This window comes from Rattus norvegicus, chromosome 6 (assembly GCF_021556685.1).
Source record: "Rattus norvegicus strain SHRSP/BbbUtx chromosome 6, alternate assembly SHRSP_T2T, whole genome shotgun sequence".
NCBI lineage: Eukaryota > Metazoa > Chordata > Mammalia > Rodentia > Muridae > Rattus > Rattus norvegicus.
Window position 1 is genome coordinate 127,887,006 of NC_141539.1, and position 23,764 is coordinate 127,910,769.

A 23,764-nucleotide genomic window follows, 5' to 3' on the forward strand; every position below is an offset into this window, starting at 1 on the left:
CAGATAAACTGGAAGCTGCCATCTGTCTTTCTTTTTCTGGGATGGGGGTTCAACCCCTTAACTGAAACTCAGACCCCTGAAGACCCTGCCCATATCGTGCGCCTCCCCCAAGGGAGGCAGTCAGGCCCAGGTGTGGGTCTCTCTCAGCACAGGTGAAGCAACCTGACTCGTCAAACCCTAGGACCTTGAACAAGCCCGTGGAGCCCGGAAGAGGCTCTTCTGGTGAAGCTACACGGGCAGAGTTGGGTGGCAGACTCACCCAACTTCCAGGAGTGGCAGCATCTAGGGATGCACTGCCCACGCAGTCCACTTTTGTGATTCCATGCTGGGGTGAGCCACACGGCCCTCCAGGATGTGTTCCAAGAGCATCCACAGTGTGGTCAATCCAGCCAGAAAGGTCTCGGGGTCTATCCCTGCAGAGCTCTGACACCCCTAAACTCTTAAGAGCCATAAGAAAAAAAAAATCTCACCTTGAAATCTTTTGGGCCCTCACCTGGGGGAAAACCAATGTGAGGAGACCTAACAGGAGGGCTCCAGGCTTCCCTCAACCTAGCTGCCAATCAACCTTACTGAGACCCACAGTGCAGCCTGCTTCCTGGATTCAGTACTCAGAGCCCCAGGAATGCAACTTTCTTGGCCTGGAGAGTAAGGTAAGCTTTGAGCAGGGAGGCTCTGGGGCTCTGAGAAGGAGAAGTCTGCCGTCCACGGTTCACGCTTTTCCAAATACCTACTTTCAAGGTGCACCCACTGTTTACGGAAGCAGGCCTGCATGTATGCAGCAAGCACGCAGGGTGCTGACACTTGGAAAGGCTACACACCTGTAGCTGAACTGTCCGCTGAGCAGCCAACGCACCATGTGACTATAAACTTCCTCCTGGCCCCCAATCCCAGGAACGCCTGGGGATTCTGAAGCCACACACATTATGGGGGCTCTTGGACATAGATTTCCCTCACCTGACTGTCACTATCAAATGCTGGGGTTCTCTGTACAACTCTGGCACAAGGGAGCCCCTAAACCATGGGTTCAGCCAAAAGATGTTAACAGTCCCGTGAAAGCTGGAGGAGTACAAACCATGAGCTGGTGCATGTGCCATGGAGTCCCAAGCTGAGCCAACACCCTCACCATCCTCACCAGCAGGAGGCGCCTGAGTGTTCACCGCAGAGCAAGAGTCAGAGTTGACTGACCCTGGCCACCTCAGAAAACCGTCTACATGCTACCCAAACCTTAGTCCCCAGGTGCACGCAGGCAGTGACTTTACCCTTTATCCTCTGGTCTGCCATAGGGTAGAAAGCCAAGAAGCCTGGCTCCAATACCCACATGACCACAGAGAGCTCTGACCTTGACCCAAAAACTGCTTCCTGAGGTAGCAGTCTCATCCCAGAGCCCAAGATGAGCATTGTGAATGAGTCCTGTATTCCTAGTCTATGGCTTCCGTAACGAATGAAACACCACAGCGGATAACTAAGAGCAACAAGAAACCTTCCACAATGTGGGTAGGTCCGGCCATTCTTCCTTCCGTGTGGGAGGACTGCACCCTGGCCTGGCCTCTCCAGTTCTGGAAACTGTCACACTCTCTGGCCCCCAGCCACATCGATGACTAGCCCCATCTCCTCTCTTTGGCACTCCCTCCTCCTCTTATCAGGACCTTTGTGACCGCCCTGGGTCCACCCAGCTAATCCAGGGCAATTTCCCTGTCTCGGGATCACCCCTGTCGTGGCACTGTGCCCTCTGACCACGCAAGGCAGCCGGGTCACAGAGTCTGAACTCAAGGGCCTGGCCATCTCTGGTAGGCTCCTTGTTCTGTCAGCTACAGCCCCAAGGATTCAGCAGTGTTGCCACCCTGTGACACTGGACACTCCCTCCAAGTGCCCAGGGTAGAGAAGGAACAGAGGAAAACCTACCCAGGAATTCAAGGGGAACCTAGATGTCCAAAGGAAGAGTTCGCATGGTTCCCACAGAGTCAGTGAGCATTACCAGACATTCCCATAAGGATTCCAGATGAGAACAGAGGGCTGGGGAACAGGAGGCAGGAGGTCTTGGACCTAAGAGGCCTAAGAACCCAGGCCTCAGACCTGGACTATGAACTAGGAAAAGGGGTAATAATATTGATTGAGGTCAAGGAAAGACATGAAGGCCAACCATGTCCAAATTCAGGGCTCCCTGCTCTGAGGCAGGACCCATCCTGGACTCTGCCAACACTGTGTAGTAACAGACTCTCCAAGCATGGAGCCAGTTGGAACCTAAGACTGGGCCAGCACCCAGGCATACCAGGGCCCTGCCAGGGCCAGTCGAGCTCACCATTTATAGGCCTGGGGGTGTAGTGACCTGGCCCCAGTCCCTGTCCCAAATGCACGGAGCCCCCTGTCCTAACAGGCAGCAACTTGATCTGATACCCGAGACCCTCCAGTTTCCAGAGATTCTGAAGGCCTGGATATGACTCAAAGAAATGCTAAGGCAACACCTGCAGCACCTAGGCGGCCTCATTCCCACTCGGCCTGCTCCCCAGAGCCAGATGAGGGAGGGGACGAGGAGGAGGTGAAGCTAGAGGGGCCTGTGAGTGCCAGGCACTGCTCACGTGCTGAACTTCTCCTCAAGCTGACCTCCCATATCCCCCTGGGGCACCCTGCTGCATGGGACTGACACACACTCGGGTCCCAAATTCACTTGTCCAAGGCTAGGAGCAAGCAGAGAGCAGAGCCACAGGTCTGAATTCAGGACTGTCTCTCAGCAATGGCCTCCTCAATCCACAGCAACAAAATGTGACCTGTATGGGACTGTTCACCTGGCAGAGGCTCAAATCTGCTGGGTGAGGCCTCGGGGATATTTGGGAAAGAGAGAGCGTTCTAGACAGAGCTGCCTCTGGTCCCTCAGCCCACCCTTACCCCAAGTTTGATAAAATCCTCTCTTGGAGCCTTGATCCTCGAGGGCAAAGTCCTCCACAACTGAGGACCAGCCCTGACTAAAAGTCAAGGGCACAGAAGACACTCCTTAAGGCGTGACCGGCCGCAAACATCTGGGCGTACAGAAGCCTGGGCATGACCTACAGCATCCAAGGTTCAGAATTAGGATAGACCCAGGTCCGCTTGGTCATCTCTCAGCACAGGGCTGGCTTCTCAAGCAGAAGGAACCTTCTAAGAAACAAAAGGGATGAGAAAACAACAGGTTTTCTAAACCACAAAAGAGATGGTTGTTAGCTCCCAGAACAAGACTGCCGGGTAAAAGGAGGGTGAATGCCCATGCTGAGAGAAGGCTGTGCATGCCAACAGTCAAGAGAAGAGGTAGACAAGATGACAGAAGTCTAGAGGGTACCACCCAACCTCCAAAGAAGCCTGAACCTGCTAACAAGAGAGAAATCAGCTGTAGGGCAGGACAGTGGAACAGGTGGGAAGGCCACTGGTGAGGACAAGCCTGAAGCCTCAGAAGCACCGCTACCCAGAGGCAAGCTCCAGGGAGCACATGCCCCCAACACCTCCTTCCTTCCAGTGTCCATGCCCTGCTGCCTTCAGGCTCTGCAGCTGGGAGTCATGGCAACAGGCCCCAAACATCTGCAGTAATCCCTCAGAGCCCCACATGGGGGTCACAGCAGCCAACACGGACCAATGCCAAGAACCAGGGCCCTGTGCAGAAGAAATGACAAAAACAGAAATATCTTTGTCCAACTAGAAGAGAGGAGAGGGAGAAATGCCTGCTGGGCATCAGGAGCAACATAGGCAAACAGCACGGACCTGTGTGCCTCGGGCCAGCCAGCGGGTCTCCAGACCGTCTTCCTGCTGCCCTGTGTTGTCCACCCTCCAGCCTGTGACCTTCCACTTCAGAAGCATGACTCACCTCACCATCCTGCCCTGTCATGCCTTTGTGTAACTTCTCACCACCTGGCCCTGAGGCCCCTTAAAGACGCCAGCTCCCAACCCATGGAGCATACCCAGTTTGCTGTGCCCTGCCTACAGGTTGGTTCACACACACACACACACACACACACACACACACACACACACACACACACACCACCTGCCTGTATTTCACCCAAATGTCAGACACACCCCCTTTCTATAATCTACCACTAAATCCCATCCCAAAAAGAACCCATGAAAGGGAAGAGAAGCCGGGATACCATGGAGCCCAGGGGGCATGCTGGGGCCATCAGCCGGCGGCCTGCTCCAGATGTACCTCTTCCTCCTGGACCATGCATAGGTCAGCTGTGTCTTGCAACCCACTTAGGAAGCCAGTGAGTGTGCGAGAATGACCCCGGACATCAGAGTGCAGCTTGAGAGGGGGCTGAGAAGCCAGTTCACGGCAGGTCAATTAGTCTCGATTTCTCAGACTAGTATCCTCCACATGACTGGCCTTCCCCTTTAGTCCCTACATTAAGAGATGGTTTTACTCATCCTATACTTCCTATGTGCTTCTGAGGACCGGTTAGGGGCCGGGCGGTTTCACCAATGGGACCTACCAGTTAAAATAACAGGAAAGGCTCTTGATCTCAAGGAGGGTGAATAACCAAGCCCTGAGATGGGTACTGGCCGAGACCACGAGTCTGCAGGAGAGGGCGAGCCTGACAGGTACCAGAAGCCGTGGACACACACAAAGGACGGAAGCTAGGAAAAAGCTGGAGGTAGCAGAATTTGGACCTGAGGAGAGATCCCCAGTGGCTGGGCCACAGAAGGGAAGCACAGAACTAACAGTCTGAGGCCTTAGAGGCCAGTCCTTTTATGGCCAGACCGCCTGAATCCAGGAATTCACCTTCTGGCTTAAGCACATCTGAACTGGGCTTGTGGTCACCCGCCACTCAGCATCCAATGGAAAAGTCACCTGCCATCAGCTGCTCCACCAGCCTGCCTCCTGATGAAGACATACACCAACCTGGAGCCACGCCAGAGTCCAGCCCCATCCTCCCGCTTCTGTCTCTCATCCCTCTCTCCCGGAAAGGACTCACTGTGGTGTCCTGGCTGCCCAGAGCTGGAAGGGAAGGCGAGAGGAGAAAGAAAAGCAGGTGCCTCTCAGCTGAGGAGCAGAGGATCCCAAGAGCAATAGTTAGCAGACTGCACTAATTAGGAAGGGGGGTGGGGGGAGCTCTTGAAAATTAGCTTCCCAAATGCAGATATAATTGCAAGTGTCCTTGCAGAGTGATTACAGCGTCCGCCCAATAAGCGTTTTTACCAGCAGCCCAAGCCCCTCCCTGCAGCAGAAAGAATGGAGCCAAGGAAGGTGCCAGGGCCAGGCGGCACCTAGACCAGTGCTTCCAATGGCCCAGGGAAAAGCACCAGCACGGGAGCAGCACACACCCAGGTCAGGCCCTTCCCTAGAAGGCACCCGGTCATCTCCATTCTTCCTCACGGTTCCCTTCTTCACAAGCTCAAGCGCTACCAGCAGTCAGACGGTAAGAAGGCCAGCCTTGTCCCCTCCCCCCACATCTCCCACAGCCAGGTGTGCTCTATGCCTCAGTCTCCCTATCTGCAAATGGGTTTGCCGGAGGAACACAGCTCAAGACGTTGATGGGATCCGAATGAGGACCGACACAGGGGGCCACCAGCCCCTCCCACTCAGCTTCCGAAACAGCAGTAACCCATCCTCAAATATAGAAGATGGAGTCTAGAAAGGCTCAACAGCCATTAGGTCAGACAAGCAACATGGATGCAACCTAGATCTGTTCAAATCCAAATCCATGCTGTCATCACACCGGGTCCTTGTTGGGTTCTAAATGATAAGAAAATGTCTCTCTGGGCATCTGGGCCCAAAGTCAAAAGACCAGTTCACAAGGCCTCAGTGTCCTTCCAACCCTCCCAAGCCAGGGTACTTGGGCCTCTTCAAAAGTCTGGGTTGTGGAGTTGGGGATTTAGCTCAGTGGTAGAGCACTTGCCTAGCAAGCTCAAGGCCCTGGGTTCGGTCCCCAGCTCCGGAAAAAAAAAGAGAAAAAAAAAGTCTGGGTTGTTAGACTGTGGGTCTGGGCCTGTGGATTTGAGGTGCAGGGACACTCTAACTCTTGTGAACGCCTAGAATGAAGGGGTCCTGCCTAGACCATACCCTGAGCACCAGAGTACTCCTAGTAACCTTGGCCACCTTAGCAGCCTGTACCACAGCAGTGGCTCCCATCCTCAGCCTTGCTGTCTCACCTGTCCTCCAGTGGCAACAGGCTTTCCAGGCCTGCAACAGTTCTCCTTAGGACAAAGCCGCAGATCCACAATGTCCACAACCATAGTGAATGAGATACTGTGTAACAGGCTCACTCCAACAGACACTTGCTCAAAAGCCAAACTCCAGGCTGACTGACTAGGATACTCCCCCTAGCCCACATTCCCAGCATGGGGTGGGGTGGGGTCTATATCACTCAACTCCTCTGAGAAACCTTACTTTCCCCCACTGTGTATGGACTACCTGAGGACAGTCCCTGTAGGAAAGGACCAAGTTAGGATCTGGGATGGCCCAGCAACTCTGGAAGGAGGAAAGAAAACCAGCTATTGTCACCTGACTGGAAACCAACATGGGCTAGCTAAGGAGTCCGGGGTAGCCCAAGGACAACCTGTGAATGCCACAGCTAGCAGAGAGAGGCTGTCCAGGGGACATATCTCCCAAGATGGACTTATCTAGGAATATTTCATCTGTCCTCATACTGACCCAGGATACAAGGACCGTTTATCCGTATCCTGACCCCACGCAGGGCACTCAGGGTCGGTCTAAGCCTGACCCCATGCTCTTTGTCAGATGTTATGTGAGAACTACACCTGCCATTCGAGAAGAGGTTTCAATGGCACACTAGTATCTCGAGATCAGGGCAATAAATCGGGGGCTTTACACCTGCCATCTCCACGCACATTAAAAAAGTGGGAGAATAAGAATTCCCCCCTCATATCCTTGAATGCCTGTCCGCAGGAAATGGCACTTTTGAAAGGATTAGAAGGATTAGGATTTGTGACCTTGTGAGAAGAAGGCTGTCATTGGTGAGCCTTGTCTGCCTGCCATCCTCCCCACCAAGATGACAAGGACCAAGCCTCTGAGACTCTAAGCCAGTCTGTAGCAGTTAAATTTAAGAGTTGCCTTGGTTGTGGTGTCTCTTCACAACAACAGAACAGTGACACAGAAATTGGTACAAGGAGTAGGGTGTCGTACCCCCACACATGAATATGCACTATAAGTCACTATAAATTATTTGAAAATTGCATACATTGCATTTTGATCATATTCATGCCCCTTCCCCAAGTTCTCCTAGATCAGATCAGACTCGTTCCAAACTCACCCAACTTTTTTCGTTCACCTAACCCAGGTAGCCCTGCATGCATATGCATGCATGCATACACACACACACACACACACACACACACTCTTTGGTGTGTGGCCATCCACTAAAGTATCTTTTTTGACCTACCAAGTACCACATCCTTAAAGAAAACTAACACCAATATTCCTCAAACTTTCAACAAAATAGAAAGGAAAGGAACCCTATGAAGTTCAGTTACGAAGTCACTATGACCCTAATACCAAAACCAGGTAGACACAGCAAAAGTAGAAAACTATACAATATTTAATATCCCTGATGGATACATATGCAGAAGTCCTCACCAACCTTATTACAGAGAATAAGAGCTTACTAAGGCCTGGCATCGTGGCACAGGCCTATAAGTCTTAGCACTCGGGAAGCTGAGGTGAGAGGACTACCATGAGTTCAAGACCACCTTGTTCCAACCGAATCATGTCATCCCCAACACAACTGCCAGCTCCCCTGTCATATCTTGGGGCTCTTGAACTTAATGTCCCTCCTGCCTTGGGATGCCCCACCCCAGCCTTTCTGAAGCTGATTCCTCTCCTGCTACTCAGACAGCAGCAAGGATTCTAGTCTTTAGAAAAGCCTTCCTTGGCCTGGAGAGATGGCTTGGTAGTTAAGGTCACTGACTCTCTTTCAGAGGTCCTGAGTTCAAATCCCAGCGACCACATGGTGGCTCACAACCATCTGTAATGAGATCTGATGCCCTCTTCTGGTGTGTCTGAAGACAGCAAATCTTTTAAAAAAAAATCATTCTCTATTGTGCTTTGTCCTCAGGCAGGCCAACATCCCTGGAAATGGTTTTATACTTTTTCACAAGTATACATATGAAATACATGTGAAATCAGATGTCAGGATTTAATTCAAATATACCAGAGCAATAAAGTAAATCAGGCATCAGTTAATACTTAGTAGTTTTTAAGGCTGATCTCATCAATCTTTCTGTTTATGTTAGAAATTTTTATAATAAAAAAATGATCAAAATAAATTCTGTATTTGTTTTGTTGGTTTTTGTTTATTTCAAGGAGAGATCCTCACACTGTAGCCCTGGCGAACCTGGAACTCAATACATAGAACAGGCTAGAACTCAGAGACCAGCCTGCCTCTGCCTTCTGGATGCTGAGATTAATTAAAGTATGGTATGCAACTACGCCCAACCCTCAAAATAAACATTTAAAAGACCATTCTACTGGGCTGGGGCCAGTAGTTCAGTGGGAGATGGTTAGACCTCTGGTCACTAAGACACTTGCTATTAGACTATGTGCTTAACGTGTGCCAGCAGCAGCACCCGAAGGAGGGGGAGAAAAGAGGGGGGCGGGGGCAGGGCACTAAAGCCAGGGAGCAGGGTGGGGATGGGGGTGGGGGAGGAGCGATAAAGCCAGTATAAAATATAAATATGGACTCTGTTTATACCACAATGCCAGGTGCAGAAAGCAGAAACCAAAATGCTACATGTACAATGACTTGTGGAGTCTATGATAATTCTACGCTAAAAGAGAACACACGAGAAGGAAATGCGGACAGGCGGGTGGTTTGATGCTGTCTGCTGAGGGCTGATTCCAGGGAGGAGATGACACCCTCAGTCTCCTTCAGCTGGGGCTCAGTGCAAGCCGGGGCAGCTGGGGCCCTTCTCACAAACAAATGGGATAAGGGTGGAGAGGAGGAAGCGTTGGTGAAAGGGGGGAGGGGCACTGAGGAAGTCACCCTGTGGGTCTTCACCACAGGCTGTCTCTCCCTGAACCTTCCCTCCCCAACCCTCCACAGGCCTCAGCTCCCCACCCTGGCTGGCATAAGGCAGAAGACATGGCCTCCAGGCTTAAAGGGCCACACTAGCCACGGGCCTTAGACCAGTTCGGAGACTGGCGATAATAATCGAACGCATCTTCAGCTGGGGGAGGGGGAGGAGGGTTGGATGGTTAAATGAGAATAAATCAGAATCATACCCCCCACTGCACTAGAACCCACCTCCACCAGTTCGGTGGAGCCTCCTCATCCCCAAACTGCCTCAGAAGGACACTGATAACCCATTTTACAGAGCTCAAGTTTGGCCATGCCCTGCATGCTGGCCCGCCTCCCCCACAGGACCCAACGGTGATGAGCAGATCCTCAAGTCCCTCCCAGTCTGATGAAGGCAGTGTCTCAGCCGGCAGAGCAAGAGGAATGTCAGACTGAAAGCAGGTGTCCGGCCAAAAAGCCTCGGAGGTTGAAAAGCCTTACTCTTCACTGAGACAGCGTTGGACAAGTCTTTGGGAAATAATTAAGTTCTGGTGTGATTGTAAGGAAGGGATCCCACATGGGGTCAGCACCCTTATTTAACAAAAGGGAAAGATCAGTTTGCTCCTCCTGCTGACACCAGTGGACATACCTAGAAAGCGGCTGTCTGTGTACTAGGAAAAGGCCTTCCCTGAACTTCCAGTCTCCAACCAGGACAACTGTGTGTTTTGAGCCCCCAGGCTATGGTCCCCCAGGTTGTGGTATTTGTTACAGAAGCCAGAGCTGACTAAAACAAAGGGAAAGGGTGACCATGAACCCCTTGGGAGGTCAAGCCTCCAAAAGAGATTGACCAGAGCATGGCCAGGCCCAGTGTTACCCAAGAAGAGCAAAGGTAACCAACCTATCTTCCTGAGTTATTTCCTAGAGACACTGACAATTCAAAGTCAGCACAGAGAGGAAAAGTGCAGAAGAATCTCAGGTGCCTACACACACACAGACACACAGAGACACACACACACACACACACACACACACAGCGCAGCCAGGGACTGGGTTAGTATAACTCACTTTAGTGCCAGTTAATTTTTGAGCATGGGTAGTCCCCCCCCACACACACACACTTCCTCCCTCCCTCTTTTTTTTCCAGGTGAAACAGGGTCTTGCTACATTGTCCAGGCTGGCCTTGAACTTGAGATTCTCCTGCTTTGACCTCCCCAATGCTAGGGTTCCTGCATGAACTACCACACCCAACTTGTGGTGGTTTGTTAATGTGACCTCCACCCCCACCTCATCCCTCTTTCCTTTTGGAGTAGGACCTTTTAACAAAAGCTGTTTGGTATCTTTTCACAGTCTGCCTGAGCCAGGCCCCCAGAGGCTTCTCAGAACCGCATGGGCCAAGTCACTGACTTACTGAGCCTGGTTTCAGTTTCTAGAGCTCTGACTTCAGTTGATCAAGCTAGGCCTTCTTCAAGACCTCCCATGGCCTCCAACACCAGGGCTGAACCTGCCCTGGGGTTCTTCCTGACAGCAGGAAGCCCCATGGCTAAGCAGAAGTGACTGGCAAACTCCCTTCCCAGGACCTCTGAGTGGGTTGAGCTCTGACCCTAGTTTCTGCTTCCCTGGGCAGCTCAAGGCCCAAGAGGATTCTTCCCAGCCGACGGGACAAAGGTCGGGCCAGCCCTGCTGTCCATCCATGGTGGCCACAGTGAAGCCGGCTGGGAGCAGTCCTTTTTTCAGAGCTTCCCTGGCAGAGCCTCCGCTTAGCAGCCAACCTGGCCATTATCACAAAGGTCCACACCTGGGAATCTGGGCGGCCCGGTGGAAGTGCCCACAGAGGTTGAGCAAGCTTCAGAAGGGTTCCAAACAAGCCTCCTCTTCCTCTGGCCCCAGGAAGGACCATGAGGCCCCAAACTCTAACCAGGCCCCATTGGCCTGAGCTTCCCCGACTGCTACCTGCCCACTTTGCACAAGGTCCTCGGGTAGAGAGACTGCAGCCTAGTGGCCAACTTTTCCAGGCAGCAATGTTCCCGGGGGGCCTCCCACAGCTCCCATGGGACTTGCTCAGTAGCCAGATGCCAGGACCCGGCTTGACACACCATTGGAGGTGAGCGTCGGACAGATCACTGTCCCCCCCCCCCCCCCCAACCAGCCTCTCCTCTGGATCCAATGACCCAGTTGATTGGTCAAAGCTGCTCCTGGCTCAGGGATCCTCAGGGATCCTGGCAGACACATAACTCAACTCTCCCCAAGCACAGCCAAATGGCAACAGGCCGGCCTGTTTACAGAACACGTGGACTGTTTCACTCCAAAGCACTTCAGTGTCAATACCCCAAGGTCCGCTCAACAGCCTCCACTCTAAGGTGCTGGGAAGCCTCCCCTAGACCCTGTGAACACGGCAGGAGGAGACCAGCTCAAGGGCATCCATCCACCAGCCTTTGACCCCAGCTCCTTGAATGCACCTGTGTAGACTGACCATAGGGATAAACAGAACCAAGCTTATCTGAGGACAAAGGCAGCCAGTACTGAGGCTCTGACTTATGGGGGGCATTCATCTTTCTTTCTCCAAATGAAAGACCACTAAATTGGAGCAAGGCCTACGGCTCACCGTGGGCCCATCGACAAAAGTCACTCATCAATGGCAGGGATGGGGTCCACCAGCCATGGCCGAGAACAGAACAGAACTGACTCTGCCCCAGCACTGTTCGGGTCAGAAGAGGGACACCTGAGGACCCCAGAGTGGTAAAGGCCAACACCAGCACACAAACCTGCAAGGCCTGCCCCTCCGAGCCTGCACCTGCAGAGACCTCTTTGCATGTAGCTCAAAGGTTCTAAACCAGTGTTCCTCACCATCATGTAACGTGCCCTCCCCCCCCCCACCCTTCACCCTGCAGAACACGGTGTGACTCGGGTGGCTCAGGGCAGCTCCTCCCAGGGCTAGCCTCTGGCCTGCAGGACACAGGAGGGAAGCCTACGAATGCTGAATACCTTTGGCACAGGTACCAAGAGCAAGTCCAACTGGGGAGGAAATGAAGACCCCAAGAAGACCTAAACACAGCCGAATCAGCCACCTAGAGAAGAGGTCCACAGGGGCTGCGATCCCCAGTGAGCAACATGCCCACTGTCCCCTGCTCTGACAGGAATCTGGCCAAGAGGCCTCTGAGGCTACATTCTTGATAGAGCTCCTAGAAAGCCTAACCTTCTTAGGCCGATTCCAGAGTAATCGTTCCTGCAGGGCAGTGGGGGTACATGCCTTTAATCCCAGCACTCGGGGAGGGAGAGTCAGGCAGATCTCTGTGGATCTGAGGCCAGTCTGATCTATAGAGTGAGTTCCAGGACAGCCAAGGCTACACAGAGAAACCCTGTCTGGAAAAATGAAACAAACAAACAAACAAAAAAGAGTTCACGGTTCCCACTGGCTGGCAGAGCAGGACAGTAAGATGCCCTCGCTCACCCCATCTGCACAGAGGTTAAGTCGGCAAACTCACACAGTCAGAAAGCCGTCCGTTGGCCAACCCAGAAACTGCCCTGATAAGAAATATTACCAAGAGACTGCCAAATTTGGGAGATCTTTGTCAACATTCCCCAAACTTTCTAAGGATCTAGTTTCAGCGGATAAGGTTCCAGGGTCCCCAAATCAACCCCAGAAGGAACACAATCAGGGCTTAAACAGAAAGTGGACCTATGGCCTATGCTTGAGCTCAGGTAAGGACACCAGGATCTCCCCAGAGTCAGAGTTCAGACAGAGCACTTCACAAACAGGGCAGCCATGCATGGCACCACAGGATAGCAGCTATACTGTTGGTAGGGCTCCTTGGCAGACCCAGCATCTGACCAGAGTGGATCTAAGTAAACCAGTACCTGTCACCCTCCGGGCAAGCAGTGCGTAGTCACCTATACGGATGTTAAAATTCCACAGCATGGAGGAACCAACCATGAACAATCTCCAGAAAGGGATCTTTCTGGGCCTCGCTTTCCAAAGAGAGGCTGAAAGCAATGGCTGGCACTGCAAGCATCCAGCTGCGTGGCTGAGAGCAAACGGAGGCTCTGTGAAGGGCCGCTTGTGTTCCAGGAAGCCCAGCTTCCAAGACTCCTGATCTCACACACTACAGGCAGCCCACGATGCCCCTACCACCCTGTGAAGGGACCACACGCCCGCAGCTGAGGCACCTTCAGATCTCCAAAATGCCAGAAGTTACCTACTGTAGGCCTCTCTACCTATGCCCACAGTCTCAGCCTTCCCCAAAGCCTTAAAGGGACTAGCTACCCAAACCTCCTTGAGCACAGGCTACGCGTGTGGCTGAATTCGGTTCAAGATAAGGAAAAGTGTGCATGAAGAACAACTTCTGTTTCTACACCGAACCACTAGGTAGGCTTGCTTCACAAGGAGGCAACAGGCCCGGGGGACCCCATAGCGAATAGGACCCCAATACAATTTTTAAGCTGTGTGGTCAGTCAGGTCAGGCTCAAACCCCCGCCCCTCCCACCGCCACCCGTGGCCACGGCCCACCAGCTCTATAACTGGTGGGACTAACGGCTCCATTCTTCAGAGTCTCCTTCACATTTCCGAGGGACGGGTGTGGTGCTTTAGGAAGATGCAGAAATTTCATCCAGCCCATGTGGCCTGACTCCTTGTAAAGCAGCTCTGATCCAAGGGTCTTAGGAGGCCCCCAGCTTGGAACACGGTAGTCAAACAAGGGCCCTAAAAAGACTCTCTCAAGCTGTTCTGACCCTGGGGTGGCTGGCATGCAGCAGTCAGTCATGGGTACCTATCCTATGAGCATGTAAAGGAGTGAATGGGATACCTTTAAAAGAAAGACACTGGGGCCCACCCCCACCCCCACTCCGGTCCATTCCAGAGGGAGGAATGGCCTGGGAACCTCACTAGGACAAATGACCCATTTTATTTGTCCCCTGTGTTCCCTCACCTCACTACAGGCCTGGCAGCTGAGTGGAATCAAGAGTGAAACAGAGAAACGAAAGTGGAACTGCTAGGCAAGAGGCCTCTGACCCCTGACCCCTGACCCCAACGGCCACCCTCAGCCCCTCTAGAAAACAGAAGACAGCAACACACACACACAGGCAAAAGCCTTCAGGAGAGAGGGCTGTCTGCTGGCCTCTTGTTTAGTCCTAGGGGAGGACACTCACATCTTCTCTTCCCCGAGCACCCCTGGGAGGCAGAGCACCCCTGGGAGGCAGGCGCAGAGGCAGGGGAGGGAAGAACAGCAAGCACAGTCATCAGAGCCAGCTGGCCAAGTCTTGAGCTCTGAGCTCAGTGCCATGCCCACCGCCCTCTGGGACGGCAAATGCACACCAACGATGCTCAGCTTGTAACACTTTGGTTTTCTTCGAAGCTGGGTACCGAGTGCATGGGGGATGGATATTACATTTAAGACAAGGTGACCCGGCGGCGGGTGGAAGCCGTGTGGTTTTACAAGAGTCAACCAGCCCCCAAGGGGGAATCCCGACTCTCTCTGAATCTAAATTCTCTCATCAGGCAAACATAGATGCACCGCCCACCTGGGAGAGTGGGTTTCCCATCTACAATCATGCCAGGCCTGTGGAGGTTCCCAGCAGCCTCTCTGATCCAGTGTGAGCTACTCACATACGAGGGAGGAGAGAGGAGGTAAAGTACAAACTTTCAGAGGCTTGGCAGCCACCTGTCCAGCCAGCTATCCCAGCTTCCCAGCTTGGGCCTAGGAGCACCGTGAGGAAAACATCTTGGGGCTGTGTCTCCCCCACCTCTCCCTTGGGCCTTGAGCCTCCTCTGATATCGGCTACTGCATGTGGCCAGGCCAGACCTCTTCCAGCCTGCCTCACCAGTATACTCCAAGGCAAACCAGCAGCCAGAGGCAAGAAATCTTAAAAGGTGTGGAGAACAGATTTCCCAGAAAGTGGCAACCTGGTGGCCCTGCCTTCCCTCTCTCCTGTGGGCTGGGGCTCCAACGAGGCATCAGATGACCGCTAGTTCATGGTAAGCCTAGTGTGAGCACCAGGGATAGAGACTTAGGCATCAGGAACCTGCAGCAGACAGCTGTGTGCACAGACCACCTGCCTGGGAATCTCTGCTTCCAATGGGCCTATCTGAAAAGGCCCCGCCTAAGAAGCAGGGCCCTGCCCAGCCTTGGTTTAGCCTACTTAACCCAGTGCTACCTACATGTGAGAGTTTTGTTATGACGCCCAGTAGCACAGTAAGTGAGACTTTTGTTTCTTTCAGAAGAATCAACAGGACATTCCACAAGATCCCCAGCCTGCTTTCCTGGAGAAGCTTCACCTTCTGGGATGGCTGGAGGAAGATGAAGACAGATGTGTGCCTGGCCAAGAGCCCAGGTGTCTTCCGCTAGGCAAGCTGACACGCACAGGCCGGTAGCAAACCAATGAGGACCCAAAAAGCACAAGCATCAGCTGGGTTTCCCACCAACCCCAGGCTCTGGGCAAGGCCACTGGCCTGGAGCCCACTCATCCCACCTGCCCTGGGCCCACAGTTCCTGGCTTCCTCAACACAAAGGCAGAACTGAGCCAGGCCAGAGGGGAGCAGGTCTTCTCCTGTCCTCAGACCGGAGCACGGTGGCAGCTCCTTCGGATGGTAGGAAGGTCACAGGGCCAGCCACGTGGCCTCCATCACACTTCCAAGGAACAGGCTCTGGATGCCGACATCCAACATCCGCCTGGAATTATACCCAAAGCTGCCCTTTCCAAGATGGCTGCCTTCAGTCAAGTGGGACCCTTCAGGGCTGTGAACGAGGCTCTGCACCCCTAGGCAGGGGACCCTGCCCACTCCGTGGGTCCTTCAGCATCTCCAGGGAGTGCTCAGTCCCTGTCAGTGAAAACCACCTCCCAGGAGAGACCTTCTCTGACCAGACCTCAGAGACCCCAGCACTATCCTCTCCAGTTTGCGAGCATCCAGACTCCTTAAACTTTGCAGTGTGTGTGATGTGCAGACAGACATGCTGGCTCACCTTCCCTTCCAACAGGCCCAGCAAAGGAAGGGCAGAACCCAGCACAGGGGCACTGGGCAGATGCTGGGCCAACGAGTGAGGCTAACCCGGGACTTATCCCTTCCTCCTTCCACCTCAGGTGCTTCTCTCCTGACCTGGAGGACTTGAGGGTCACGAGGCGCTTTGGCTGAGCCAGAGATCAGCAGGGGCTTCTGAAAGCACCAGGCAGCTCCTTGACCCCACCACATGCCTTTGCCTTTGGGTACCTGTGTTCATTGTGCGGTGTCAGCATTCCAAATCTCTCCCCCACTTTTTAAGAAGACAGACAGGATGCAAAGCAGAATTAGTCAAAGGAAAGACAAGCCTAGCAGTGTGTGTGTGTGTGTGTGTGTGTGTGCGCGCGCGCGCGTGTGTGTGTGTTTGTGTGTGTATGTGTGTCTGTCTGTCTGTGTGTCTGTGTGTTTGTGTGTGCGTATGTGTGTGTTTTGTGTGTGTATGTGTGTGTGTCTGTGTCTGTGTGCGTACGCGTGTGTATGTCTGTGTGTGTGTGCATAGCGGGTATCTCAGAACATCACAGAAGAGCAGAGGGAGCGAAAGAGGAGGAAAGGCATCTCTCAGTTCTTGGGGGGAAGGCCTTTGGCCTGTGTATCCTGATTCACCCTCCAGGGACAACTGGTGACTTAGCATAGTCCATTAGGTGTGCCCAGGGACACTCTGAGCACTTTACGGGGTGGAGCACCCAGCGTGCACAGGCTTGGAGGGGGAGGTGCTGAGGCGGGAACCTTGTGTGTGTGGGGGGGGGGTTCCCTCCTGGGAGTGATTCTCAAATCCTCACATATCTGGAGACAGAACCACCCTAGTGAACCTTAAAAACAGGTGGTGGCGAGAGGGTAATGTGGGGTGGGGGAGGGGGGGACATCACAGGCTTGCAGCTTGGTACCATAAGGGGCCCAGACACCAGCCTGTGAGGCCCTGCTGGGGAGGCGCAGGCCACAAAGGCTGCTTTCTGAGAAGGCTGGGAGCAGGCAAGACAAAGCCCCAGACAGATTCAAACAGGAATGGCCCAACCTTCTCTAATACAATCATGTCCTCCCTCGCAGCCCCCAGAAAGGGCCTGTTCGCTGGGAGACTTTAGTTCCAGACGTTAGGAGGGGACTCCGGCCTTAGAGCAGGACCTACTGTGTGACCTCGTACCAGCTACTTCATCCAGGAGGTCTTGGCTTCTCTCTCCAACACCTTCTCCAAAGCTGGCTCTCCAGAAGCACTGGACGGGGAAGGCTGGTAAACAGTTCAAGCAGAAAGGAAGGCCTTCAAGCTCTTCTGGTGAAGGACCTGCTTTCTAAATCCAGCATTACTTTCTAAAAGGATGTGCCCAAGCATTCTCTCCAAATGCAGGTTTACCGAGGTGAACAAAAACAAAAGCCCTCTTTAGATCCTACCAGGCAGAGACCACATCTCAAAGTTTCCACTGAATGCCCAAAACCTGCTAATTCATATGAGAGGAACAACCAGGGGAGCCTGGGGGACATGATGATTAGGAACAGGGAGGAGCAGGGTCATCAGCCCCGCCGTGTCCGGTACCTGTGGGACCCCTCAACCTCACTATTCACTATGGTGAAAAGAAATGCAACCAGGGTATTCCTTCTCACCCCTGCACCCGCCAGGCCACTGTGTGCTGAACGTGAGTTGTATCCCTCCCACCCTGTCACCCTCTGAAACTGAAACAGTAAAATTGTTTCAGGACTGCAAGAAAAAGTAGAATGTCTGCGGCCTCTGACCTAACACGTGTCAACGCACATCCAGGCAAGGGATGGGGGCACCCACTGTCAAACTGTCTAGGGCAGCAGGAGGAAACCTCAGGAGAAGAAAAATGTTCCGTCCTCTGGAGAGCTGAACCACAGTGCATATGCATAGATAGGTAGACAGGGCAGAGAGAGGGGGGGGGAGGGAGGGAGGGAGGGAGGGAGGGAGAGAGAGAGAGGGAGAGAGAGAGAGAGAGAGAGAGAGAGAGAGAGAGAGAGAGAACACACATGATACAGAAGCTCTAAAGGAAGCAGCAATGTGGAATTTCTCCAAGGAAGACAACCCCATGCATCAAGCAATTGTACCACTGTAAGGGGAGGCTGGCTGCATGCTCCCCTTTGGTCACATCAATGCCCGTGGAGACAGCCTGCTGGGTTCCCTGAGCAGCTGAACTCAGGGCCAAGAAAGGACAAGCTGGCTTTTCATCACATGCTTTGGGCCCTCTGGATTTTGCAGCACGTGCTTGTATTTTAAGAGGGGGTGTGGGGAGGGAGGCTTGCTGGTGCACACCTTAGATCCCAGCACTTAGAAAGCAGAGGCAGACAGGTCTCTGTACGTTAGAGGCCAGCCTGTACTACAAAGTGAAATCTAGGTCAGACACAGCCCAGGATGGCTTTGAACACTCAGGGGCGCCAACCTTGAACCTCTGATCGTCCTGCCTCCACCTCCATCGTGCTACGATTGCGGGGGCATGCACCACCACACCCAGTTTTATGTGGTGCGGAAGATCAACCCCAGGTGCTCATGCATGCTAGGTAAGCATTCTACCGACTGAGCTTCATCTCAAGCTCTAAATATTTAAAAGGGGGTGGGAGGCAGAAATGTTAGCTAATAACAGTAATGGGATTATTAACGAAGATGGCATTTTCACAAAGCACCGAACGAATGAATTCTTTGGAATGGCCAAACCAAAAAAGAAAGAAAGAAAGAAAGAAAGAAAGAAAGAAAGAAAGAAAGAAACCGAGACCTCCTCCTTGCATTTGTAATTCCCTCAGATTCTCCAGCCAGGAGGCTGCAGCACCCTGCCAAAGCTAGGTGGTAAAGAACTTCAGCCACCAGGCAGGGTGGGCCGCCTCTTCAGCCCGATCCAATGACCTGAAGTTCAGTTCCACAAAGCCCACCTCCTAGCAAGAGGATCAGTTAGTAAGTATCCCAGAGCATACCTGCAGAACAACTAAAACGTAGTCCAAGGTCACTAAATCTACAGAGCCAAATGGGCATCACATGGAGGGTAGGCTGTGAACCTGGCCCTGGAAACCTAGGAAGCTGTTAATCAAAGACTCGATGTCTACCCCCACAGCAAGTCCAGCCTGCACCCAAGAGCTGGAGAAAGGTTTATTTGCAAGGCTGGGTACATTTTTCGAGAGCTGCCGTAAAGTGAACCTGACCGGGATGTCTCTCTCCATTAGAGCTCTGAGATCACAGCAAAGCCAGCAGCTGAAATCTACAGAAAAATGCTGGGCTGCAGACCAGCATCATTCAACCCCGGTAACAATCCTCTTTTCTCTTCTTGCAGAATCTCCTAGAATTTCAGCCCAGAATACTAAGCTATTTCAGCAGAAAGCAACCTCCAGATGGCTTTGTTTTAAAGGATAAAATAGGGTTGGGGGTGTAGCTTAGCGGGACTTGCCTACCATGCACAGGTTCAATTCTCTAGCATGAACACAAAGGAAGACTGTCAGGTATGCTTGGGAATGCCTAGAAATCCAACACTGGGGAGGAGGCCAAGGCAGAAGAAACAACAGTTCAAGGCCAACCTAGGCTGCATAGTGAGACTTTGTCTCAAATCATGGGGGTGGGGTGGGATGGGAATGTACAACCTTACAGGAAAAGACAGGCCCAGAAGCATTCTCCAAAACCAGGTTACAGCAGACACCAAATTCCAAGCCCCATGTGCACTATGCACCAACACTGTGCATTGTACTTCAACCTACTGCCTTATACCTGCCCTGGACTCCAGAAAGCACTTGGTGCACATAAGTATCGACACAGTCCTGGGTCCCTTCTGAGACAAACAGGGGTCTTGGTGGGTTAGGACACATAACTTGGTCTGAGATGTCCCCCATGAGTCCATTTCCCAAAAGCTGAGGTAGACCAGATGGCCCCCAGGTTTCTCAAGGACAAGAGTCTCCCAGATAGGCAGCGGGAGCCTCTGAAATGGTTCATCTTAGCTTGGTAAGAACACTGAACAAACACGGAGACAGCTTTCATGCAGTAAAGACTCAGGCTAAGCTCCCATAAGCCCTCCAACCAGTGGCACAGTCCCTCGCAGGTTCCCAAACCTCAGTTTCCCTGATTCTATTAGAGAGCTTGCAGGAGATAAGACATGTTACAATCTACAGTGTAAAGTTTGGTGTGGTGGTTCACACTTTTAATCCTATCACCCAGGAGGCCGAGGCAACAAAGTCATCAGGTGTTTGAGGCCAGAATGGGCTAGAGGGGACAATGTCCCAAAGTAAACAAAATTACAGAAGACAGGCAAGGCTCACCATCACCTTATGCCAAAGGATCTTCCACCTACAGCTCAGGTCTCCTAGAATAAGGGTCAAGGAGGAGAGGAGATGGAGGAGAAGCTTAACCACCAAAGAAGGAAACCCGGGCCCAGCCAGCTACCCTCAGCTGAACACTCCCCAAGGCCCAACCCAGTTTCTCCCCTTCCCCTGAGAACCTCAACTGCCCATCTTGGAAAAGCCACAGAGAGGAGGGATGAGGGAGCTTCCAAGTCACTTCTAGCTAGAGGCAGAGAGGCAGGCAAGGATAAATGAGCCTAACCAGAGCGTATTCTTGTACTTGGGAGGAGACACCAAGGATGGGTGGAAATAAACAAGGCCACTGGAGACAGGTTGGTCCAAAGCCCATCTGTTGGCCCCATGCTATCAGGGCACATATGTAAAAGGTTGGCTTTTGTACCTGCCTATGATAGGTAGGGAACCTCCCAGGAATTGGCTCCAATGGCCTATGGAAGGGCCCTGCTCACTCCCCTCGGGAAAAACAGAACCTGTTACATTGCAGAGGGCATAGCTTGACCTGGAAAAGGAAGGCACCCCTAGAGACATTTAGCAGCAACTGGACAAGAGTGTCTGAAAAGAGGCTCTGTTCTCTGAGCAAGTCTCAAGGTCTCGGGGCTGGACTGTGAGCTCTTAAAGGAGACATATGGATCATTCCCCCTTTGGTACCCCCAACCCCAACCCCCACCCCAGTCTGTAAACCAAGGGCTAAATGAGATGAGCTCCCGAGAAAGGAGTTTTACAAGGCCCGACCGTCAATTACACCGGTCATTCCACTGCCCTGGTGGATGTTGCTACAAATGCTTGGAAGACAGTTCAAGTCATTTCCCAACACCCCTGGCCCTTTTTGTCAGGAAATTCATCGACAATTCACCATCCATCAATACCCAAGCGCTGCACCCCCAGCTTCTGAATGTCAAGAACAGGACGGTACCCATTCACAGTGTCCCCGGAGCCACTTAGACCACTCCAGCGTTCACAATAAACAAAACACAGTAGAGGGAGGGGTGGGGGTGGGGTCACTATCTCAACAGTTGTTTCGTTAATAATGTGGCCACCAGGGGGCTCTGTCCTGAAAGTAAAGAAGCAACAGAAAAACTCTTTCTGGTGTTTTCTTTTCCTTCTTAAGCTTCAGCTACAATGCACTGAAAGCTATACTAATAAAAAAACGCACATTAGGACTCCTGGGCTGCTGAGACAGCCCAGAGACTTTCTGCCATCTCTCTGAAGCCTACCTGTGTGCAAAGGGAGGTCTGTAGACCTTGAATTTAACCACCTTCCTGAGAAATGAATGCTCAATAAAGATTTCCCTGAGATGGGCTGACACCCTGGGGTGCCCTGAAACACACACCCCCGCCCTCTTTAAAGGAGGGAGGTCCCACGGGAAGGGCAAGTCAACCTGTAGGTCTGCCAGTGAATCCTCATTTCTTAAGCCTCTGCTAGGACTCTCTTGCTACAGCCTGCTCACTACAGAGTAAAACACACCAGGCCAAGGACAAGCCTCGGGCTTAGATAAAGGTGACACAAACCCATATCAATAAAAAGGATGAAAGGGATGAACTGGGGTTTCCCAAGAATTATTTGACAGCAGGGGGAGCTCTGGTCCCCTCGAGTCAGAACTGGACTTCCAGAATAACCACAGAGGGGCTTCTCCAAATTTTTCTGCTGTCTAGGGCAACCTTTTCACAGTGTGTTTATTTACAGTACAAGCGTCCAACTGTCCTTTTTTAAAAAAAAATATTCCATAAGCCCTGGGCTTTTCCAAAGCTCTGGCTTCAAGTTCCTCTTGATTTCCTTGTGAATTCTGGGCTGCACTGAACGCCCTGCCAAGCGTGAAAAGCCTGCTTTCTCCTAAGAGGCCTGTCTGGGAGACTTGGCCAAACCCACAAGGGAACTAAGGGGTGCAGAACCAGGACCCCCTTATAAATAGGCATTATCCCATCCAGTTGTGGTCAAAGAGGGCCTGTAAGGCTCTCCTGGGGCAGAGAAGCAGCAGGCTCTTGGACAAGCAGCAGGCTCTTGAGGGGCAAGGCAGTGCAGCCAGGGCGGCCTCTATGTATCAGCTCAGACTGCTAACGAACCTCTGTGCACCAAGGGATATGGAAACCCAACTGTTCAATTCTCCAAAATTTGGGGCACCCACCAGGGACAGAACTACAAGTGACAAGTCCATCTCAAAAATCAAATCTACCAAGCGAAAAGACTACTTAACAAAAGGTTTCCGCCCCGAGTTTGCAAAAGGCTTTGGGGGCTGGAATCTCTAAGGCTTTCATTGAGAAGCAGTTACCAAGAGCTCTGCAGAGAGGCAAGGCACACATACCTAACTCAAGGCACTTCTGTAATGTATTAAGAGCAAGATCTACCAAAGCCCTGGGTCTCTGTCACTGAAGCACCAGTGCTGGGAGAACGAGGTGCTCAGCCCGGATGGCAGATGACAATTCTACCCTGCATGGGTCCACCCATCACTTTCTATGCTCTGCCACTCCTTGGCCCCGGGACCACAGGCAGGTATCCCACCTCTCTGCTGATAAGTGTCCCTCTTCTCAGACACGTGGCCCAGAATCACCACCCTGGCTAATTTGCGAGGCTGCTGCGAGGCTCTAATGAGACAGCAAATCACCACATACAAGACAAGTATCGCTACTCATTCCAACTGGCTTTAAGCCGGCTGATGTGCAATGACAGCTTCAGGAGCTGTGTACACGCGAGGCACGTAGTAGGCTCCACACAAACGCGGGTACCCTGTTCGACTAAAGGGAAGGAGAGGGAGGAAGAAAAACACACCGGTCCAAAAGTACCCTCAAGCCCTTGACTGCTGGCATGGACTCCCGGATTTCCCGGGTCCCACCACACTGGACGGACAGGGATCTCCCGGCACGACCCCAGTGCACCTGAGAGCCGCGGTCCGAGCCTAACGCCCACAGCCGCCACGCTCCCCTCGGACACAGCCCGCGGCCCCCCGCGGCCACCTTGCTGCTGCGAACCAGCCTCCGCGCGCCGCTCCTTCCCGGGTCGCGGTCGTCTGCCCCGCGCCCGCCGAGGGTAACCGGGCTCGGGCCGCCGGGGGTCCCCGAGTCGCGTCCCTCCTCACCTGCACAGCTCCGCGAAGGCCTGGAAATTGAGCTTCTTGACTTTCTTCTCGCTCAGCCAGTAGCCAACTCTCTTCCCTTTCAGGAAGGTCTGCATCTTCTTCCTCCTCGGCCCGGGAGCCTGGGTCCGGAGGAAATCGCCCACAGGCCGAGCGTGTGGGGCCGGCGCGCGCCGCGAGCGTGCGGGCACCTCCTCCGGCGGCGGGGACGCGGAGCGGGCTTCAGCGCGCGGTCCTACCGGGCGGGGCGGCGGGCGGGGCGGGCCGGGGCGGGGCGGCGGCCGGGGGCGGAGGCTCAGCGCGCCGCGCCACTGGCTGGGCCCCGCGGGTGGGCGCGCACCGCCGCCGCACCGCCCCCCTCCGCCCCGCGGGGCTCGCCCGCGCAGGGACGTGCGACCCGCAGCACCGCGCGACGCTCCAGGACTCTAGGGATCCGGGACCGCCGCCCGTGACCTCACCCGT

General features: G+C 53.2%; 1 protein-coding gene across 2 annotated transcripts in view; it reads right to left on the minus strand.

Moving 5' to 3' along the window:
• The window catches only part of Itpk1 (inositol-tetrakisphosphate 1-kinase), a 133,344-nt gene extending 109,825 nt beyond the window's left edge, over positions 1-23,519 (minus strand). Inside the window, exon 1 of one of the 2 annotated variants that reach the window (XM_087554335.1) lies at positions 23,306-23,519. In XM_087554335.1, coding sequence (XP_087410461.1) covers positions 23,306-23,400 — 95 coding nt within the window. In that variant the 5' untranslated portion in view covers positions 23,401-23,519. 2 annotated transcript variants of the gene reach the window in all.
• Positions 23,520-23,764: the final 245 nt, after the last annotated feature.